At 39.3% G+C, this 16106-nt stretch overlaps 3 protein-coding genes and 1 non-coding gene across 4 annotated transcripts; 3 read left to right on the top strand and 1 right to left on the bottom strand.

Annotated features, from left to right (window-relative positions):
- Window positions 1–364: 364 nt before the first annotated feature.
- LOC114160388 (chondroadherin-like protein) lies at window positions 365–4968 on the top strand. Its single transcript, XM_028042964.1, has 5 exons — window positions 365–398; window positions 1816–2193; window positions 2275–2627; window positions 3283–3449; window positions 3825–4968. Exons 1-5 carry the CDS (start codon window positions 365–367, stop codon window positions 4033–4035), a joined length of 1143 nt encoding a protein of 380 aa, XP_027898765.1. The 3' UTR covers window positions 4036–4968.
- Window positions 4969–5173: 205 nt separating this feature from the next.
- trnaq-cug (transfer RNA glutamine (anticodon CUG)) lies at window positions 5174–5245 on the top strand. The gene has a single exon. It is a non-coding gene; the product is annotated as a tRNA-Gln (tRNA).
- A 138-nt stretch (window positions 5246–5383) lies between these two features.
- On the top strand, window positions 5384–7203 carry rbx1 (ring-box 1, E3 ubiquitin protein ligase). Its single transcript, XM_028043220.1, has 5 exons — window positions 5384–5539; window positions 6461–6539; window positions 6630–6700; window positions 6857–6942; window positions 7048–7203. The coding sequence occupies exons 1-5, from the start codon at window positions 5462–5464 to the stop codon at window positions 7058–7060; spliced, it is 327 nt and encodes a 108-aa protein (XP_027899021.1). The 5' UTR covers window positions 5384–5461; the 3' UTR covers window positions 7061–7203.
- Window positions 7204–8914: 1711 nt separating this feature from the next.
- st13 (ST13 Hsp70 interacting protein) lies at window positions 8915–15982 on the bottom strand. The gene is made up of 13 exons (XM_028042271.1): window positions 15836–15982; window positions 15302–15453; window positions 14128–14176; window positions 13931–14021; window positions 12939–13012; window positions 12777–12843; window positions 12594–12678; window positions 12395–12505; window positions 11141–11243; window positions 10518–10634; window positions 10402–10441; window positions 10183–10274; window positions 8915–9207 (listed from the first exon to the last, which is right to left on the bottom strand). The coding sequence occupies exons 2-13, from the start codon at window positions 15409–15411 to the stop codon at window positions 9073–9075; spliced, it is 1074 nt and encodes a 357-aa protein (XP_027898072.1). The 5' UTR covers window positions 15412–15453; window positions 15836–15982; the 3' UTR covers window positions 8915–9072.
- Between the last annotated feature and the right edge of the window lie 124 nt (window positions 15983–16106).

The following is a 16106-nucleotide window of genomic DNA, read 5'->3' as shown; positions in this document are numbered from 1 at the left end:
CATGTTTTGGAGGCATAGCCCCATATGTAAGGAGTTAAGGTAATCTTCTGAGATTTCATGAACATAGAAAATACTCAAATATTTCAAAATTGTGAAGTTTTTGTAATGTTTTTTGGGGGGAACAACATGGCGCTACTGGCCAAGGGACATATTAAACCTACCTTCATCAGTTTATGTATAGAACTACCTGTTAACCCTCCTATTATGTTCGTTTCTGAGGTACAGCAAAAATGTTCGTGGGTCAATTTGAACCGGGGAGTATTTAATCATGCAGTAGTGTCAAAAACAAAAAAAATCCTCCAAAACATTTTTGTATTTGTTCTTAATGGCCATACCTCTCCATAACTGTCTGAGTTGTCGGTTAATGGCCAGGTCAGCTGATCAGTTGCCAGTCACGTGTAAGCTCAGAGGCGGCGGTGCTTTTCTGCAGCTCCCAAGCTATGGAATAATCTTCCTTTGGGCATATGACAGGTCTCTTCACTCGCTGCTTTTAAGTCCCTTCTTTCACTTTGTTTTACTGTGTCTGTATGTATTTTATATTTCAATCTTTTCTATTTTATAATCACATTGTATTTTATGATTGTGTATAGCACTTTGGTCCTGTCGGTGTATAAAGTGCTTCATAAATAAAGTTGGTATGGTATTTGATTATTAACTCCAATAGAAACCATTTCAATCAATATTTGTGCAATGATGTTTTTCTTATTTCTCAGAAATTAAGGATCAATGATAATAACTTACTCATTTACTCATTTGGACACAAAACATGGAATTTACATTTTTAATGTCCACTGAAAAAAACCTAGACACAAAAAAACTATAATTTCCTTGAAATTGATCTTTGGTAAAAAAAAAAAAAATTATATTACATTTAGATTTTTTTTTCAATGGGTGGTCTTTATAATTGAACTTGAGACACATACTGTTCTGGGTCAAATTGACCCACTGATTAAAATCGAGATAATAGAAGAATAGAATAGATTAGAATTCAACTTTATTGTCATTGCACTGTCACAAGTACAAGCAACGAGATGTAGTTTGCATCTATCCAGAAGTGCTCTACGAGATATAAATATTTATTTACAGATGTACAAGACTATGTATGTATGGACTATAAGGGGTTATAGCAAAGAGATATAGATATTGTGTATAAATATAAATGTGGGAGCTATATGCACAGATTATACAGATTATACAAGAATGTTAGGGAATGGATTATATATGTATATAATATAATACAATGAGTCATGCAGAGAGTATTTATGTTTTCCTCCATTTCTGCTGAGTGTCCACTCAGTGTGCATGGAGTTTGTCCACGGGAACAGAAAAGATTCCCGTCAAAAGTTGTATGAACACCTGCTTTCTCGCAGTTTCCTAGTGAAGTAAAGAGAATAGTGAGAAAGTGGGCTTGTGTGTGTGTGTGTGTGGTGAAATATGATTCATAGCTGCAAGGAAACATATAGAAATTGACATTTTTTAATCTGTTTTTGCACTTTAACTTGACTGCCGGTTCAAATTGACCCAAACAGTGTCTATGTAAAAAGTAGACCCCGGGGGGTTGCAAATGTGTAAAATGAATAAATGTTCAATTTATATGTAGAGTGCACCTATTGAGACAAATAGAAAAAGTTTCATGCAAAAAAAAATACTTCCAACTATTTCTAAAAAAAAAAGTAAACTATAAAACGGGTCAATTTGACCCGCAACATAACAGGAGGGTTAATGTACTGTAATTTGCATTAGAAGAATAAGTTATTTTTAGTAGACAGGGCACCAAAACAGCTGACAGTATCAAATAGAGACTTACGATTTAAGATGTACAGCAGCTTTCTTTCTCTCTGATTCCCCTCGCCCAGACTGAAGCCCACCACGCCTCGTATGAGAGCCGTGGTCTTAACAAAGTCCCTCGGGGCTTCCCACCCAGGATGCAGCTGCTCAATCTCCGTGGCAACCACTTCCATTTCATCCCTGCCAGAAGCTTCCCGGGCACTGGTCGAGTTGTGTCTCTGTACCTGGACTTCTGTGAAATCCACGAAATCGAAGCTAGAGCCTTCCGTGGAATGAGGAACCTGGTGTATTTGTACCTGTCTGACAACGACCTCACGTCTTTGGAGCCCGAAGCTTTGGCAGGACTCCCAAAGCTCGTCTATCTTCACCTGGAGGGGAACCGACTGACACAATTCCCCGGAGCAGGTCGGATTAAAGTTCCTAAAATTACAATTGTATCCATGCAAAGAGCCAAAGTAAAGTTGACGTTTACTTTTCCCTCTGCAGCTCTGTCACTCGTACCAAATTTGTCCGTCCTGCATCTGGAGCGAAACGCCATCTCAAGGCTGGAGCCTGCTGGCTTACTGTGCTCAGCTGCTCCGTCACTGATGAAGCTCTATTTAAGGAGCAACGCCATCAGTGAAATCGCCAAGGGCGCCCTGGACTCTGCTAACATTGAAACGCTTCACCTGGATTCAAACCGGCTGACCCGGGTGCCGTCCGACGCTCTGACTGACACGCCGAACCTGACGGAGCTGAACCTGTCTCGAAACCCGGTCCAGTGGCTCGGACCCGAGACCTTCCAGGAGATGTCACACAGTCTTCAGAGGCTTTACATGAATCAGATGGGGATGGAAGAGGTAAAGATTATGATGGATGCCTACATTTTGTGTTTGTTTTTTCTTCTTGACTATTGACATGAGACAGAAATTGTCTGAAATTGTTGTGATTATTTGAGTTCAAAAATGGCTGGTTTGACTTAGGGCTGAAAAACGTATCACAATATAAGTGTTTCATTTCAGTCAGTATCAATAATTATTGATTACCGTAGTTTAAAAAAAAATTATTTTAAATGTCTGAAAAGCCAAACTGGTGACGTTTTATCCACAGTTTTCACTCCACTGTGTTGTTTTTTTTATTTTTAAGAAACTATGATGCACAGTGACAAATCCTGAAACTGCTGCTGCGCAAGTTACTCACTGGGTCGTTGCTAGGTAACCAAAGAGCGAGTGAATTAGTAGATGTGAGAAATCCAGTGGCTAAGGTCTTTCCTCTGCCTACATCCCCCAGAATGCTGTTTGGCTCTCGGAGTTCAGTGAAATCATTTAAAATTCTGTCAGATGTTATATCTATTGATATTGATCACATATCTATTGTGATATATACGGTTATTGATTAATTGCCAAGCTCTATACACTTAGAGTGCATGTGAAAATAAGTATTGAATAAAAAATTACAGATGTAAAATGACGGTCCACATGCATGGGTTTAAGTAAATCTTCTATCTGTGGTCAGATGTCGAAAGAGGCTCTGCTGGGCCTGGGTCCACGTCTGAAAGTTCTGACCGTGAGAGGAAACCAGCTGAAGACGCTTCCGGACCTGAGCCCGCTCAGCGGCCTCGAGATGATCGACCTGCGGGACAACCCTCTGGTCTGTGACTGTGACCTGCTGCCCCTGCGAAGGTCAGTGCATTTACCAGAGAACCGGTTCCAGTGAAAATATATATTTTTTTAAATTCTCCGGTTTGGCAGTAAGACGGTTAATTCAGCTTTTAAAACCCATACATTTTCAATCGGGTTGAGGTTTGGAGAAAGCTGTCCGGTGCTGCATGTCGGGAAACTTTATACAGTGGGTTGTTAAGAAGAAAAAAATGACCAAAACCAAACAAAAGAAGATTTTAACCAATTTGGTGTGGCAAGAGTTTGGTCAGTCGTCAACAGATGTAACTGGATGTTCCAGCAGGACGTTGATCCCAAATGTGACATTAGTGCAACAATTACAACTGCAACTGTATTGTTTTCTAATAATGTCTGAATCTCTTTGTTTCGTTCGCACAGGTGGATGGAGAGAGTGAAGTTGGACGTTTTAGCAACATGTCGTCACCCTCTAGAGCTTAAAGGTCAGAAGGTGATGGACACCAAAGGGTTCGCAACCTGTCCAGAAAGCACAACTTCTCCGACTGAGACTGGATCCTGCAGGACCCACGGCTGCAAGACTAAAATCCACCAGATGAAGAAGAAGGCCAGAAAAGCTCAGAGCACCCAGTGAAACATAAGTAGGTCAAAAAACAAGAAGATGGACAAAGCAAGTGGAGGAAATTGAGTTTGTGTTAGATTTTTAGTCTATTAGTGTACTGTAGAATCAAGTCAAAGTAGTTACTTTAGTGTTTAATGGAAACATGTGCAATAGAGGTCAAAATCCACTATGAATATTTATTTCCTGTTATAGCTTTATCTTGAGAAGACGTCTGGCTTAGGTTTTTTCTTTATCAACAAAATTTGTCAGAGGTGTGGAAAGTAACCAGTTACATTCAGTCGTGTTACTGTAATCAGGTGCAATATGTTTCTACACTGGACATTTTTTGAAGTTGTGTATAAATCTCGAACTTTTACTCGTTTGTTTTTGATTAACGTATTTTACTCAGCTACATTTTAAGTCATGTCCGTTAAAGAGTAAATATAAATATAAAAAGGCTGCAATGATTCTTCAACACCATGACAATGTGAACACTCTGAATAGTATTTTTAAATTACACCCAATACCTCCCAAGTATTCATGACGTCCTGTGCTAACATGTTTCAACGTGAGCCAAATCTTTTATTTATAAAGTTCATAATTTAATCAAAAGCTGTTTCATACTGTTATGTCATATTTTTCCTTTGTGAAATCCATCTGTGTAACTTTCTTTTGCTGATTTAAAAAAAAAAGGTCATTTTTCTTAAAATAAAATTGTATTGAGGAATTCTTTGCTTTTATTTGAGTAAATGTTTACACTGGGTACCTTGTATTTTAAGTAATGTTCTGTACTCTTTCCACCTATTTTTCACTTTGAACACTGAGTCTGGTTCTCTTTCAACAATAACCCCCTTCTTTTCCTCAAATATGGGGGCCTAATGTTTACTAATGCTTACTAATGTTGAGTGCTTACTCTGTCTTGTGCCTCTTGTAAGGTTATCCGTCAAACACGCACACAAAGGAGAATAAAAAGTTTTTCCAACTGCATAAAATTTAAAAACATTGTGTTTTTTTTAGAGCCCTGAAATGAAAGCCTACAAGGTTTTATCTACAACCGTTATTAATTTAGGGAGAAAAAAGGACGGGAAAGTATGTAAAATGAAACATCAAAAATGTCAGCTCCCCCTTGGTGTTATAATATGAGTGGTTCCTACTGCAGTGTATCGTGTGGGGTTCCATGGTGTAATGGTTAGCACTCTGGACTCTGAATCCAGCGATCCGAGTTCAAATCTCGGTGGAACCTGACTTTTATTTTCACCCAAATCTTTGTGGGATTCTTTTTTTTTTGCTGATTATTAATGTGAAATTATTTTTTTTACAATAAGTCTCACTCACTTAACCCAAATTGTGTGGAAATATTCACAAATATTTGTGAATATTGCTTCAGTTCGAAACAAGCTAACGGAAGCTGTCGTAATTTTCGACTCGTGAATAAACTAAGCTTCCCGGATTATCCAAGATGGCCGCAGCGATGGATGTTGACACACCAAGCGGTACTAACAGTGGCGCTAGTAAGAAGCGCTTCGAAGTCAAAAAGGTATTTTTGTTTAAAGCAGCTATGGTCAAACTAAACAAATGTTTCACGTCATTAGTTGTGGCAGAATGCCGTGAGCTATAGCTCAGTCCTGCGAGCTGCCTAGCTCTCTTAAATACAGCTAGCATTAGCTACAAAACAGCTAGCATAGCACATTGTGAATTTAAATGCGTCATACTTATACAAGACACTTTGAACGTATTACTTTTTAAATTCGACCACTTATCTTTAGTATCTCTACGCTAATAACCATATTTAGCTAAAGCAGATAAACCGCTCTTGACTAAAGAAAAAGTAGTGCTACCCTTCATGCTAAATTAGCTTAGTCAGCTAGCTTCAACTGTCAAGTTTTCACAAACTGTAAAGAAATTCAATTGGTTGCGCTCTTCTTATATTTTGTTGTATGTTTGTTACATCTTAACGTTTATTAAATAGTATCAATGTCATCTTCATGGCTTATTTTCTAATGAATCTGTCAGTTTATTTAATTTAGTGTTGAATGGGTTAGCATGTCTGCGTAGGGTTTTTTTTTTTTTTTTTAGCCGTCATCGTCCTAAACAGAGAAGTCAAGATTCAAATCTCCACTTTCATTCTGAAGACCCAATACAGTCAAACAGATTTGCGTTGTTTTTGAAGTTGAAGCTGCTGTATTGTAAGCTTTTAATGATACTGTCTTGTATTGGAAGACCTTCAAGGTCTTCACAGAAATTTCAGTCTTCATTAATTGTGGCGATGCTTATAGTGTGGTTTCAGCAGATTGAAAGACCACTTATCACATCAACTTTGAGGGCTACATTTTCTCCGGCTACCTGATATATCCCACTCACTGATGGACGCTATTGAAAAAAATAACTTCTGTTACTGGTCATAATGTTTTGTACCTTAGGAAATCTGGATAATTTTCCCCATTTTGTTCAAATCTAGTGGAACGCGGTTGCGCTGTGGGCCTGGGACATAGTGGTGGATAATTGTGCCATCTGTAGGAACCACATCATGGATCTCTGTGAGTTCATTTGGTTCTGACATTGGACATCTTTGTCACAAGCTTTGTCAGGTTGCAGTACAGTCTGACATCACTTCCGTCTTCCTACAGGTATAGAGTGTCAGGCCAACCAGGCGTCTGCGACATCGGAAGAGTGTACCGTAGCCTGGGGTGTCTGCAATGTGAGTTTGCAGATCTACATGAAAAATGTATTTTAAGAAAGCACTATGTTCATTCAAAATGGAGGGAAATCTTGTGAAGTTAATAGCTGTCATCAAGCTACTTCCATTCTGGCTTTTAACTTGACTTATTGTTTTGTTTTGTTTTTTTCCTCCCAGCATGCCTTTCATTTTCACTGTATTTCCCGCTGGCTGAAAACCAGACAGGTGTGTCCTCTGGACAACAGAGAGTGGGAGTTCCAGAAGTGAGTATGATCGGTTTTCTGATTCCTAGCCTCACTGTGAATATTTCTGTTGACGCGAACCGCTGTACTGACGTCTCTTCGCCTGCCTCTGCCGTGTTTTCGCAGATACGGACACTAGCCATTGTACTGTTGACCCGGTTCCGCAAGCATCGGCCTCTCTGCCTTTGTATTCCTCCCTGCTTATCAGACTAGATGTTGTTTTCCACAGATTTGTTTTTGGATTGTTTCGAGCTCCTAAATAAAGAGCAATGTTATCGCAGACCCTGGATGACTTTTTAATGGACAGTGGTTGAATTAGTATGAACTGAAATAAGATTGTATGTTTATTAGTTAGTTTATGCATTGTGGTGTCCACAGCACTCGCTGTGTTACAGGACAGTCAGTAATCCTGTGTTAGTTGGGAGAAAAAAAAGACACCTGACTCAGTAGGTCCAATCAGGTTGAGCCTAAAAGGCATTAATAAATTAGATTTAAAATGTTTTGTTCAAAATTTCTCCTTGGATTTAAAAAAAAAAAAAAAAGTTTCCTGGATTTATGTTGAAGATTTATCAACTGTGTATATTTTAACAAATGTTGATGGAAAAATATGAAAACTGCATTGGTAAAATTTAAAAACTAAGGGCTGATAGCATCACTGGTTATAATTGAAGAGATTTTTAAATTATTACAGTGACTATTAGTCCACTATATTAAAAAGATCTTATTTTGGTAGACCGATAATGGGATTTGTTTTTGTACGTTTTTTTCAAGAATGTGTTTTAAGTATTATGCACAATATAAACTAAGGAGAAGCTAGTAGAGCTGATGTTTAAGTCAAATGCAACCAATGCAATTCAAAGAGCCTTTTTACCCTCATCCTAGCTGAATAAAATTGATTTAGAGCAGCTAATTTTATATAAACCTTTGGAAAACAAAGACAGCTTATTTTAATTTCTGTAGTACATGTGGTTTTCCAAAAGCACCTTTTTCATTTCTATTTGTGGGTTTTAAGATAAGAGGCTGGATTTTTTTTTTCTACAGGATATTTAATGGTGAAAAATACATAAAATATATTACTAATATTTTAATGTGATTTTGTGGTGGAAAATAATGTGAACATTCCATGGAAATCTGCTAAAACCTTCATTTAAGTAACGTCTATATTTAAAAGCAGTCTGCTTCTCCACCATTTTCAGTTAAGAGTCAACTGTGGAAGGACCAACGTGGGGTGCAGAATTTGATCTAAAGGCAATATTTTATCCATAGAAATGATGTAAAATACTTAACTCCTACTGAATCGAATTTAATTCTTAAAGATACATTAAAGTTTTCCATTTCATAAAGGCGGTAACTCACTCAATAATTCCACTCAAATTGAAGGATCCATTCAGCTTAGGTGTAAAGTTTCAGATTTTTCCTTTAAATTTGTGACATTTCATCCACATCAAACAGAAAATACTACAAAATCAAATGCAACTAATTCTAAATAGCTTTGTTTTCTTTTTTTTTCTCACAAATTTGACACAAAATCCCTTAAAATTATGTGAAAAGTCCCAGCAGAATGAAGGACAGGCTATTTAAAAAAACAAAAAGCAGATTTTTGCATCAAGAGTTTTTATTGTGATTCCCCCCTCCCCCACACAGAGTCAAACATGAACATTATTACTCTCTTTAGTATTATTAACAGTTCTGATAACAAAAAACAGACAACACACCAAAGCCTGTGTGAGTTTTCGGCCGTGTTCAGAAAGAAAACCAGAGGGAAAGCTTTACAACATATTAAATGTTTGTAGAAACGGTAAAGAGTTGTAACGCAGAGGCTTTCAGTGCAGCTGTTCCAGGTAGCGGTTAAGAAAAGGTCAACCTGCGGGTTAAACAAAGTCCAGGCGGAGACACGTCTGAGGTTACTGAAGCGTCAGACCGGAACTCTGGGTCGTCGGCTAGTTCAGATGTTAGGTGCTAATTGGCTGATTGAGAACGCTGTAAAAAGTTGCTCAATTTCTTTTTAATTTTTTGTTTCTTTTTTCAGAACATTGCACCAGTTTACACATAATCAGCTCCCCACTTTGAACTAAACACAGTGAATAATTGTTGACAAGCGGCGCTCTCTGGATCGCTTCACCTTTTGGTCTCATTCCCTCTGGCCGCCCTCTACGGTTGTGGGGAGGCTCCGAACTTGGAACTCAGCTTGGTGACCAGGGCCATGATTTTGGGGTTGTTTTGATACTTGGAGATGTTGGCCGGGTTCTGCGCCACATCCTGGAATGCAGCCATGACCTCAGGGTCCTGGATTTAAATGACAGACACCGACACGCTTAAATAAAAGGCACAAATAGCTCAAAGATCACAGGTTTTGATTAGATTACTCCATATCTTTAACATACATATTAATAAATTTACATACCATAAAAAACATTCTTTTTCCAGTAATTCAACAATAACTGAAATTTTTACATTTGTTTTGGATAATTATGGCTAACAGGTCACAAAATCTAATACTGAAATCCTAAGTGAAAGATATTTAACTTTAAAAAGGGAATTTTAATTAAAGGTGTGCGATACTGAATATTTCGGCACTGATCCAATATTGAGTATCGCCAGGACTAGTATTGCTGATACCGATACTTTTAAATAAAAAGTATCAACATTTTTATTTTTCCCTGAATTATATTAGTTCAAACCACAGAGTTTGGGGAAAGGTTTTTTGGTGTCTACAAAATACTTTTAATTACATACTAACATGATAAACGATTAAAAGAAAATATTTGAAAGCAAATCGAAACACCTCCAAGGTAGAGTAGAAAAACTAGAATGAAAAAAAATTCCAAGAAGCAATCTGAAGCTAAAGTATCGAGATTGCCACGATAGTATCGCCGATACTGAAACCTACTTGGTAATGATACTGCTGATATTTTTTGATAGACTCACCCGAATCTAATTTTAACGCAGAAAAGTCGCAACCTTCACAATCCTGGGGAAGACTGCTAGCTTAACAGATGACCGAAAGTGTAAATATAAAAAAGGTTTGATGGGAAAAAGGTTTACAAGCAAGAGGGAAAACAGTAAACCCCATTAAGGAGTTTGAGAGAGATTCACAAGATAAAGAAGCATTTGAGTTCCTTCAGAACCTTAATGACCATGATTACTGTCTTTTTTTTTTGTTAATACTCAAAATCAAAAACTCCATGTTTAGAAGCTAAGCGACGTTAAACGTGTGAACCAGGTGAGTTGACACGACGGATTGGTGCCGATTTCACTCGCCTTCATGGCGTTGAGCAGCTCAGGATCCTTGAAGAGCTCACCCAGACCGGGCATACCACCAGGGGGCACTCCGCCCGGGAAGCCGGCAGCTCCTGCACAGGAACAAACCCACGAACGATCAGGAGCAGAACTTCAGGTTTTCCGACAGGAAGCAGCTGATTAATAACATCAAACAATGTGTAGAAGGAAAACATGCAGCCATCGTGCTTCCACTCTCACCTGGGAAGAATCCTCCTCCAAACTGCCGGGCTTCCTCTTCCTGCAGTGATGAAATGCAGAAGGTGAGCCATCTTGACCAGATTGTATTCAACAGCTTAAATATCCCTCAGACTCACCCTCTGTGCGCGCACGTGCTCCTCTCGGGCTTTCTTTATGCGCTCTTGTTTCTCTTTGATCTCCTTCTCTTCCCTCTTCCGCTCATATTTGCGTCTGTGCTCCATGATTTTATTAGCCTGACGTCCAAAGTTTAAAAAGTTAAAAAAATATATATACATGCAGGGTTTCTGCAGGCTTCACCAACTCAAATACAAGATGTTTTAAAACCATTATGAATGAAATTTAAGACCCGTCTTGTGACAGAATGGATGTAGCAACATACAAGTTGGCAACAGAAGTGAGTCAGTGGCAAAGATCAAACCGGCAACAAATGTACACTTATCCAGGATAGACGCAAAACGCTAGGTAGCTAGCTAGGGCATGTTAGCAGCTAGTTAGCAGTAGCCTCCACAGCTCTGAGTTGCGGAACTCAATGAAGATGTCTGCGTGTGGCTCAAACATTTGCCTGACAGAAAAGTCCCACGAGAAAAATATGCTACATAGAATACATGAGTAAACAGTCCTGCTAAAATTTAAGACCTGTGATTGACGTATTCAAGACCAACTTACAGTTTTGTAAATCAATTTAAGACTTTTTAAGGATGCACAGACACCCTGTTATTATTATTCCCTGCTTCTGTACCTTTGGCTGCACTTCCTTTAGCAGCGCACTCGCGTCCTCGTCGTAGTCCAGCTTACAGGCTATGGCCAGGTCTTTGGCGGCCTCCTCCCAGTGACCAAGCAGCCTGCGCACACACACGCACACACACACACACAGGTACCAAAATCACACAGAAGGTAGCAAATGCAGCAAAATGCAAAACTCTTTGTCACAAACTGGCATTCAGACTAGAACAGACCTTTCTGTGTCTGATTCGTCTCAGACGTCGGGGAGGATGATGGGGAAAAAAGTGGGATTTGCTAACTGTTGTTGTGGCCGACTGTTCTACGTAAAACACGCTGACAATAATCTGGTTAAAATACAAAGGGAAGACGATCAGAAATATTTTAGAGCACTTTCTGGCCACCGCTACTACATTTAGTTGTGGATACTAAACTTTCCCCAGTCAGAATTTTGACTTCATCTGACATTTTTGTTGTTTTTCAAAGAGGAAATTCATAAATTTTGACATCAAAGTAAAAAGAATGTGTTGTAGAAAGCAGCACTACAGAATTATATTTTATATATATATATATATATATATATATATATATAAAATTGTTCTTCTTCTTTACTATTATGTTGATACATTACATAAATCCACCCTAATTTTATCTTAGTTATCATTTTAATTCCTATAACTTGTGTCGTGTCAAAAAACACTGCAGTATCTCACGCTAAATGCAGACCCTTTAAAGAAAAATCTATGGCCTTTAATACTCCTCGTAAAAAAATTATATATATATATATATATATATATATATATATATAAGAAAGGTAAGACCACAGTTTGGTTAACTAAGTCTGCATGGGTTAAATATTAAAATCAAGTAGGATGTCATTTGAAATTCAGCAATATAAAAACACACTGCATTTTAGAAGTATTTTAAAATTATTAACAAAACAGCAGAAAAAGAAACTTTTCTACAATTTTTTCAGGCTTTTCTTGCCAAGTTTCACACCTCAAAACCTAGAAAATGATCAAAGAAAATCCTAAACTTCTAGGGTCTTTATAGGAACCATAGCAGATTCAAAAAAACAACTAAACATTCTAGTAAAACACGTTTGCGTGTTTCACACTCAGGCTTAATGTTACAAAATATAACCAAACAGAAATGTTTGAAGAACCAGTTGAGTAGGGTTGCCTGCGTTGACACTGAGGGTTTGGTAATGTCACTAGTAAACACTGAATGATGCCTCTTGGCCAAACAGACAGCAGCCGTGGCTCTCTGGTACCTGTGAGCTTTGCCCCTCCACTTGTACGGCTGTGCAGAGTCTGGGTTGATGCTGATGGCTCTGTTGCAGTCCCTGATGGCTGCGTTGGGTTTCTGCATTTTGATGTACACACTAACACACAGATGGAAACGTTTAGAACCGGTCTGGAGCGCTTTGCAGATGAGCTGTGGATTAACATCCGCCCCACCGGGTCGCTCACCTCGCTCGCTTGGCGTAAAGAATGGCTACCCGAGGGCTCAGCTTGATGGCTTCTGTGAACAGATCCAAAGCTTTCTGAAGGTCGCCTGGAATCAAAAACAGGAGCGGGTTATTGATCGAAGATCCCTTTTAGTGCTGCGGATCGTTTTCATTCTGGTCACTAGTGGATCTGAGTGGAGCCTGCCTTCTCCGAGGGCGTTGATCGCTTCGATCTTCTTCTCGTTGGCTTGGTCCATCATCTCCTCTGTGACCTGCAGGCGAGTCCAAATTATTTATCTCTAGCCGACTCGTGACAGAATGAAGTTTTGGTTTAAAACGTATTCATTCGGTATAAGAAATGTGTCACCTCGATGTCGTCAAACTCTCCCATCTCCTCCGGATCATCAGTGTCCGGCTCTATCACTCCTTCATTGTCGATTTCTGAAATAAAAGAAGAATTGTATCTTTTTGTTTCCCCTGAAGTACAGAGTCCAGGCAACCTGATGTCTGTCAGTTTCCTCTCCTCTTATCCTCACATATCTGAGTTTTGTCCTTGCTGAACAGAAGGAAATTTTTGGTTTCCTAGCCTGTTCGTAAAACACTGCTAATAGCATTGTACCTGAATGATCTGAAGTAAACTGTAAAAAGTATTTGGTGTAGATCAGAGGCGTCAATTTTTTGTGTGTGTGATTCTTCGCCATAAAAATCAAAACGTTTCTGGTGCTGATTCAGAAATATTTGCAAGAAATGTCGCAATATTTGCACTTAAGTATTTCTATTACTCGCAAATAAGTGTTGAAGTGAAATATACTGCCACCTGCAGGTGGGAGTTGGCATCACTTAAAAAAAAATATACTCCATTATGCACAAGCACAAAAAAAAGAGGCGATTTGTTGTTTATGAGTTAATTTCCGCAACCACAGTAAAACTGGAATTATTGACTAATGTAATTTGGCAGTAAACAGATATAAACCAATTGGATTTGATTAATATAATGATATTTAAGCACACAACTGTTATCTTGAAGCTTCTATTTATGCAATACCTCTGGAGTCTTGAGGGCCACATAAAAAGCTATGGCGGGCCAGATTTGGCCCCCGAGCCTTGAGTTTGACACATGTGGTGTAAACAATTAGACGTGTCAAAGAAAGACGGTTCAACAATAGGAAACAAAGCTCCAACCTGTCAGTTTATGACCGTTTTAAAGTATGGGTCACATTTTTCGCTTCCTGTCTTACATTCAGGTGTCTTGATTTGCTATTTTTGCATGAAGGATCCTCACCGCAGACCGAACGGCGACGCTGTGATCAAAGCAGCACGGGGGTTTATAAATAAAACGGATCTGAATCTCTTTGGTACCTATTTCACTCTCCTCGCTCTCAGATTCCACAGGGAGCTGGGGCTCTGGAGGCGGCGCTGCTGAGGGGGACGGCCCACACGGACAGCCACCCTAAACGTCGCACAACGCCAATTAATAGTTCTCTTCCGTCTTTCCACGGACGTTTTAATGAAAGAAACAAAACACAGTTGGCAAGAAAAGATAATCTGCACATCACCTGACATGAGTCCGGTTTCTTAGCCAGAGGAGGGATGTTAGCGCCCATACTGTGGGATAAAATTATGAGGAGTTAGTAAAGCATCAAAGCGAACACCGGCTTTATTTTTCAAACGTTAAATAGTCGCTTCTTAAAGCGTACCACGGTATTCCACCCGTGTCTCTTTACAACAAACTTCATTGCATTTTAGCGGGTCGAGTCTTTAATTAGGTGATTTGAATCACCTAATTGATTCAAATCAATTAGGTGGATCCGAAACTCGCCTTGGTTTAGATCAAGGCATATGGTTAAAATCAAAATGATCCATGCCTCTTTACGGTTCTTCTGGATTTTTTCCTCACAGGAAATGACACAGGCATCTCTCAGAAGACTTATAACATCTTATTGTTATAAATATGCAAAACCATCTCCATAATCAGTTGAAAAATGCTTATCCTTATTACCTTACAGGGTACTCCACACTTTTAAGACTTACGCCCGTTTAATACTGAACTACCTTTAAGCACAGCTTTGTGTTGGTCTATTACTTGGATCTAAATTGACTAAATAGTTTTAAGTGAAAGGGGTATGACAGCTTTAACAAGACACTGTAATGTTACAGATTCCCGCCCGTAAATAAAAATATGTAATTTTGGTTCAAGTTATTAAAGTGTACATAAAAATGCTTTACCACCACCCCCGATTCGAATGCTTTGAATGTGTTAGTCTACCACAGGCCCATAGAATGGTTAATATTCATTTTTGGGCACCATTTGTATACCAATCCTAATGATTGTTGAGATTGATGGGACTTCATTTTGCAAAAGGATGTTAAACATTATCCCTCTGTGTTTTGGAGTATTGTTATTTATTTCCAGATATATTTATTTAAAGTTTTCTTCCTCGATTTTTTTAATTTATAGTCATATTTTCCTCCTCCCTTTCCTAATTTAGTCGTTGTCAATTTTGGCAGGATCAGTCCTCCATATCTGTTATTGCAACACGGAGACACAAATGGCTACTGGTTTATACTGGATGGTGGGCGGGTCAGAGCACGTGGTCTGACCCGCAGAATATTAAAGACTTAAAATATTACCGAGGACTAAAACAAAAATAATTGCATCCGATCTATTGATCTCTTAAGCATTAAATCCCCGGTAGGCTCGATCAGCGGTTATGCTTCAGAGATCCTGACCTCTGCAGCCAGGTGCGGAAGAAGCCCATCTCCGGAAGGTGCAGGATCCCCGGATTGGACTCGCACATCTGCACGAAGCCCTTCAGCTCTGTCACTTTTCGTGGGTCCATGCTGGCTCCTCAAGGTCCAGCAGACGGAGCGCTGCGCGCGGCCTGGAGGCAGAATGAAAGACAGCCAACAACTCTCAGCCAAGTGGGGCTTTTGTTGACGTGCTGAGCTGTTAATACCCTCCGCGATAAGCTAGGCGGTGCTAGCATGCTGGCACGTCATGAACGTGAGCTACGAGCTCTGGCTAGCTTATTCAACAAACAATTCAGTCAAACCAAAAGAACAGGCACAACGGAGGTTGCAAAACAAATACATTTAGAGCAACTTGAATAAATATTACAATAGGTGAAAGCGAGAACTTTCTGGAAATGTGGACCAGTGCGTGACGCTGACACTTTTGACGCATGAACACAGCGCTGCGATATGCAGCGTTGGTGAATGAAAGTCGGCATTTGCCTGCTTTTGAGGAAATAAAAGTAAACACACCTGTGTGACAATGCGTAGAGAAGAGAAGAAGCGCTGCAGACGAAGGTTGCAGTCGTTTTTGTTGTTTTTTTTATCGCCACCAACAGTCTGCTTCGCTGGAGGTGGCGTCGCTCCCGTGTTTCATTCGGGCGAGAAGTCGGGCAGACTGAAACCAATGGGTAAAATTTTCCCCTCGTCAGGGTTTGTCAGGCAAATTTCACAGGCTGGCGTTGGCAACATGTCTGACAGAAATTAGTGGCGTCACGTACAAGAAATGTGTGATATGTATTCT

The sequence above is a fragment of the Xiphophorus couchianus genome, chromosome 16 (assembly GCF_001444195.1).
Source record: "Xiphophorus couchianus chromosome 16, X_couchianus-1.0, whole genome shotgun sequence".
In the NCBI taxonomy this organism is placed as follows: domain Eukaryota; kingdom Metazoa; phylum Chordata; class Actinopteri; order Cyprinodontiformes; family Poeciliidae; genus Xiphophorus; species Xiphophorus couchianus.
The sequence above is the reverse complement of the archived record's forward strand: the minus strand, read 5'-3'. Positions and strand labels throughout refer to the sequence as shown.

Bases quoted from the DNA above. Each gene is read 5' to 3' on its own strand.
- LOC114160388 (XM_028042964.1), top strand. From the start codon at position 365: ATGGCCAGGTCAGCTGATCAGTTGCCAGTCACGT. The intron at 2,628-3,282 runs GTAAAGATTATG...ATCTGTGGTCAG, and splicing joins ATCAGATGGGGATGGAAGAG to ATGTCGAAAGAGGCTCTGCT. The intron at 3,450-3,824 runs GTCAGTGCATTT...TCGTTCGCACAG, and splicing joins GACCTGCTGCCCCTGCGAAG to GTGGATGGAGAGAGTGAAGT.
- rbx1 (XM_028043220.1), top strand. From the start codon at position 5,462: ATGGCCGCAGCGATGGATGTTGACACACCAAGCGGTACTAACAGTGGC. The intron at 5,540-6,460 runs GTATTTTTGTTT...GTTCAAATCTAG, and splicing joins AGCGCTTCGAAGTCAAAAAG to TGGAACGCGGTTGCGCTGTG. The intron at 6,540-6,629 runs GTGAGTTCATTT...GTCTTCCTACAG, and splicing joins GAACCACATCATGGATCTCT to GTATAGAGTGTCAGGCCAAC.
- st13 (XM_028042271.1), bottom strand. From the start codon at position 15,411: ATGGACCCACGAAAAGTGACAGAGCTGAAGGGCTTCGTGCAGATGTGC. The intron at 12,506-12,593 runs GTGAGCGACCCG...TCTGTGTGTTAG, and splicing joins CTTTACGCCAAGCGAGCGAG to TGTGTACATCAAAATGCAGA. The intron at 9,208-10,182 runs GCGAGTGAAATC...ATTTAAATCCAG, and splicing joins AGCTGCTCAACGCCATGAAG to GACCCTGAGGTCATGGCTGC.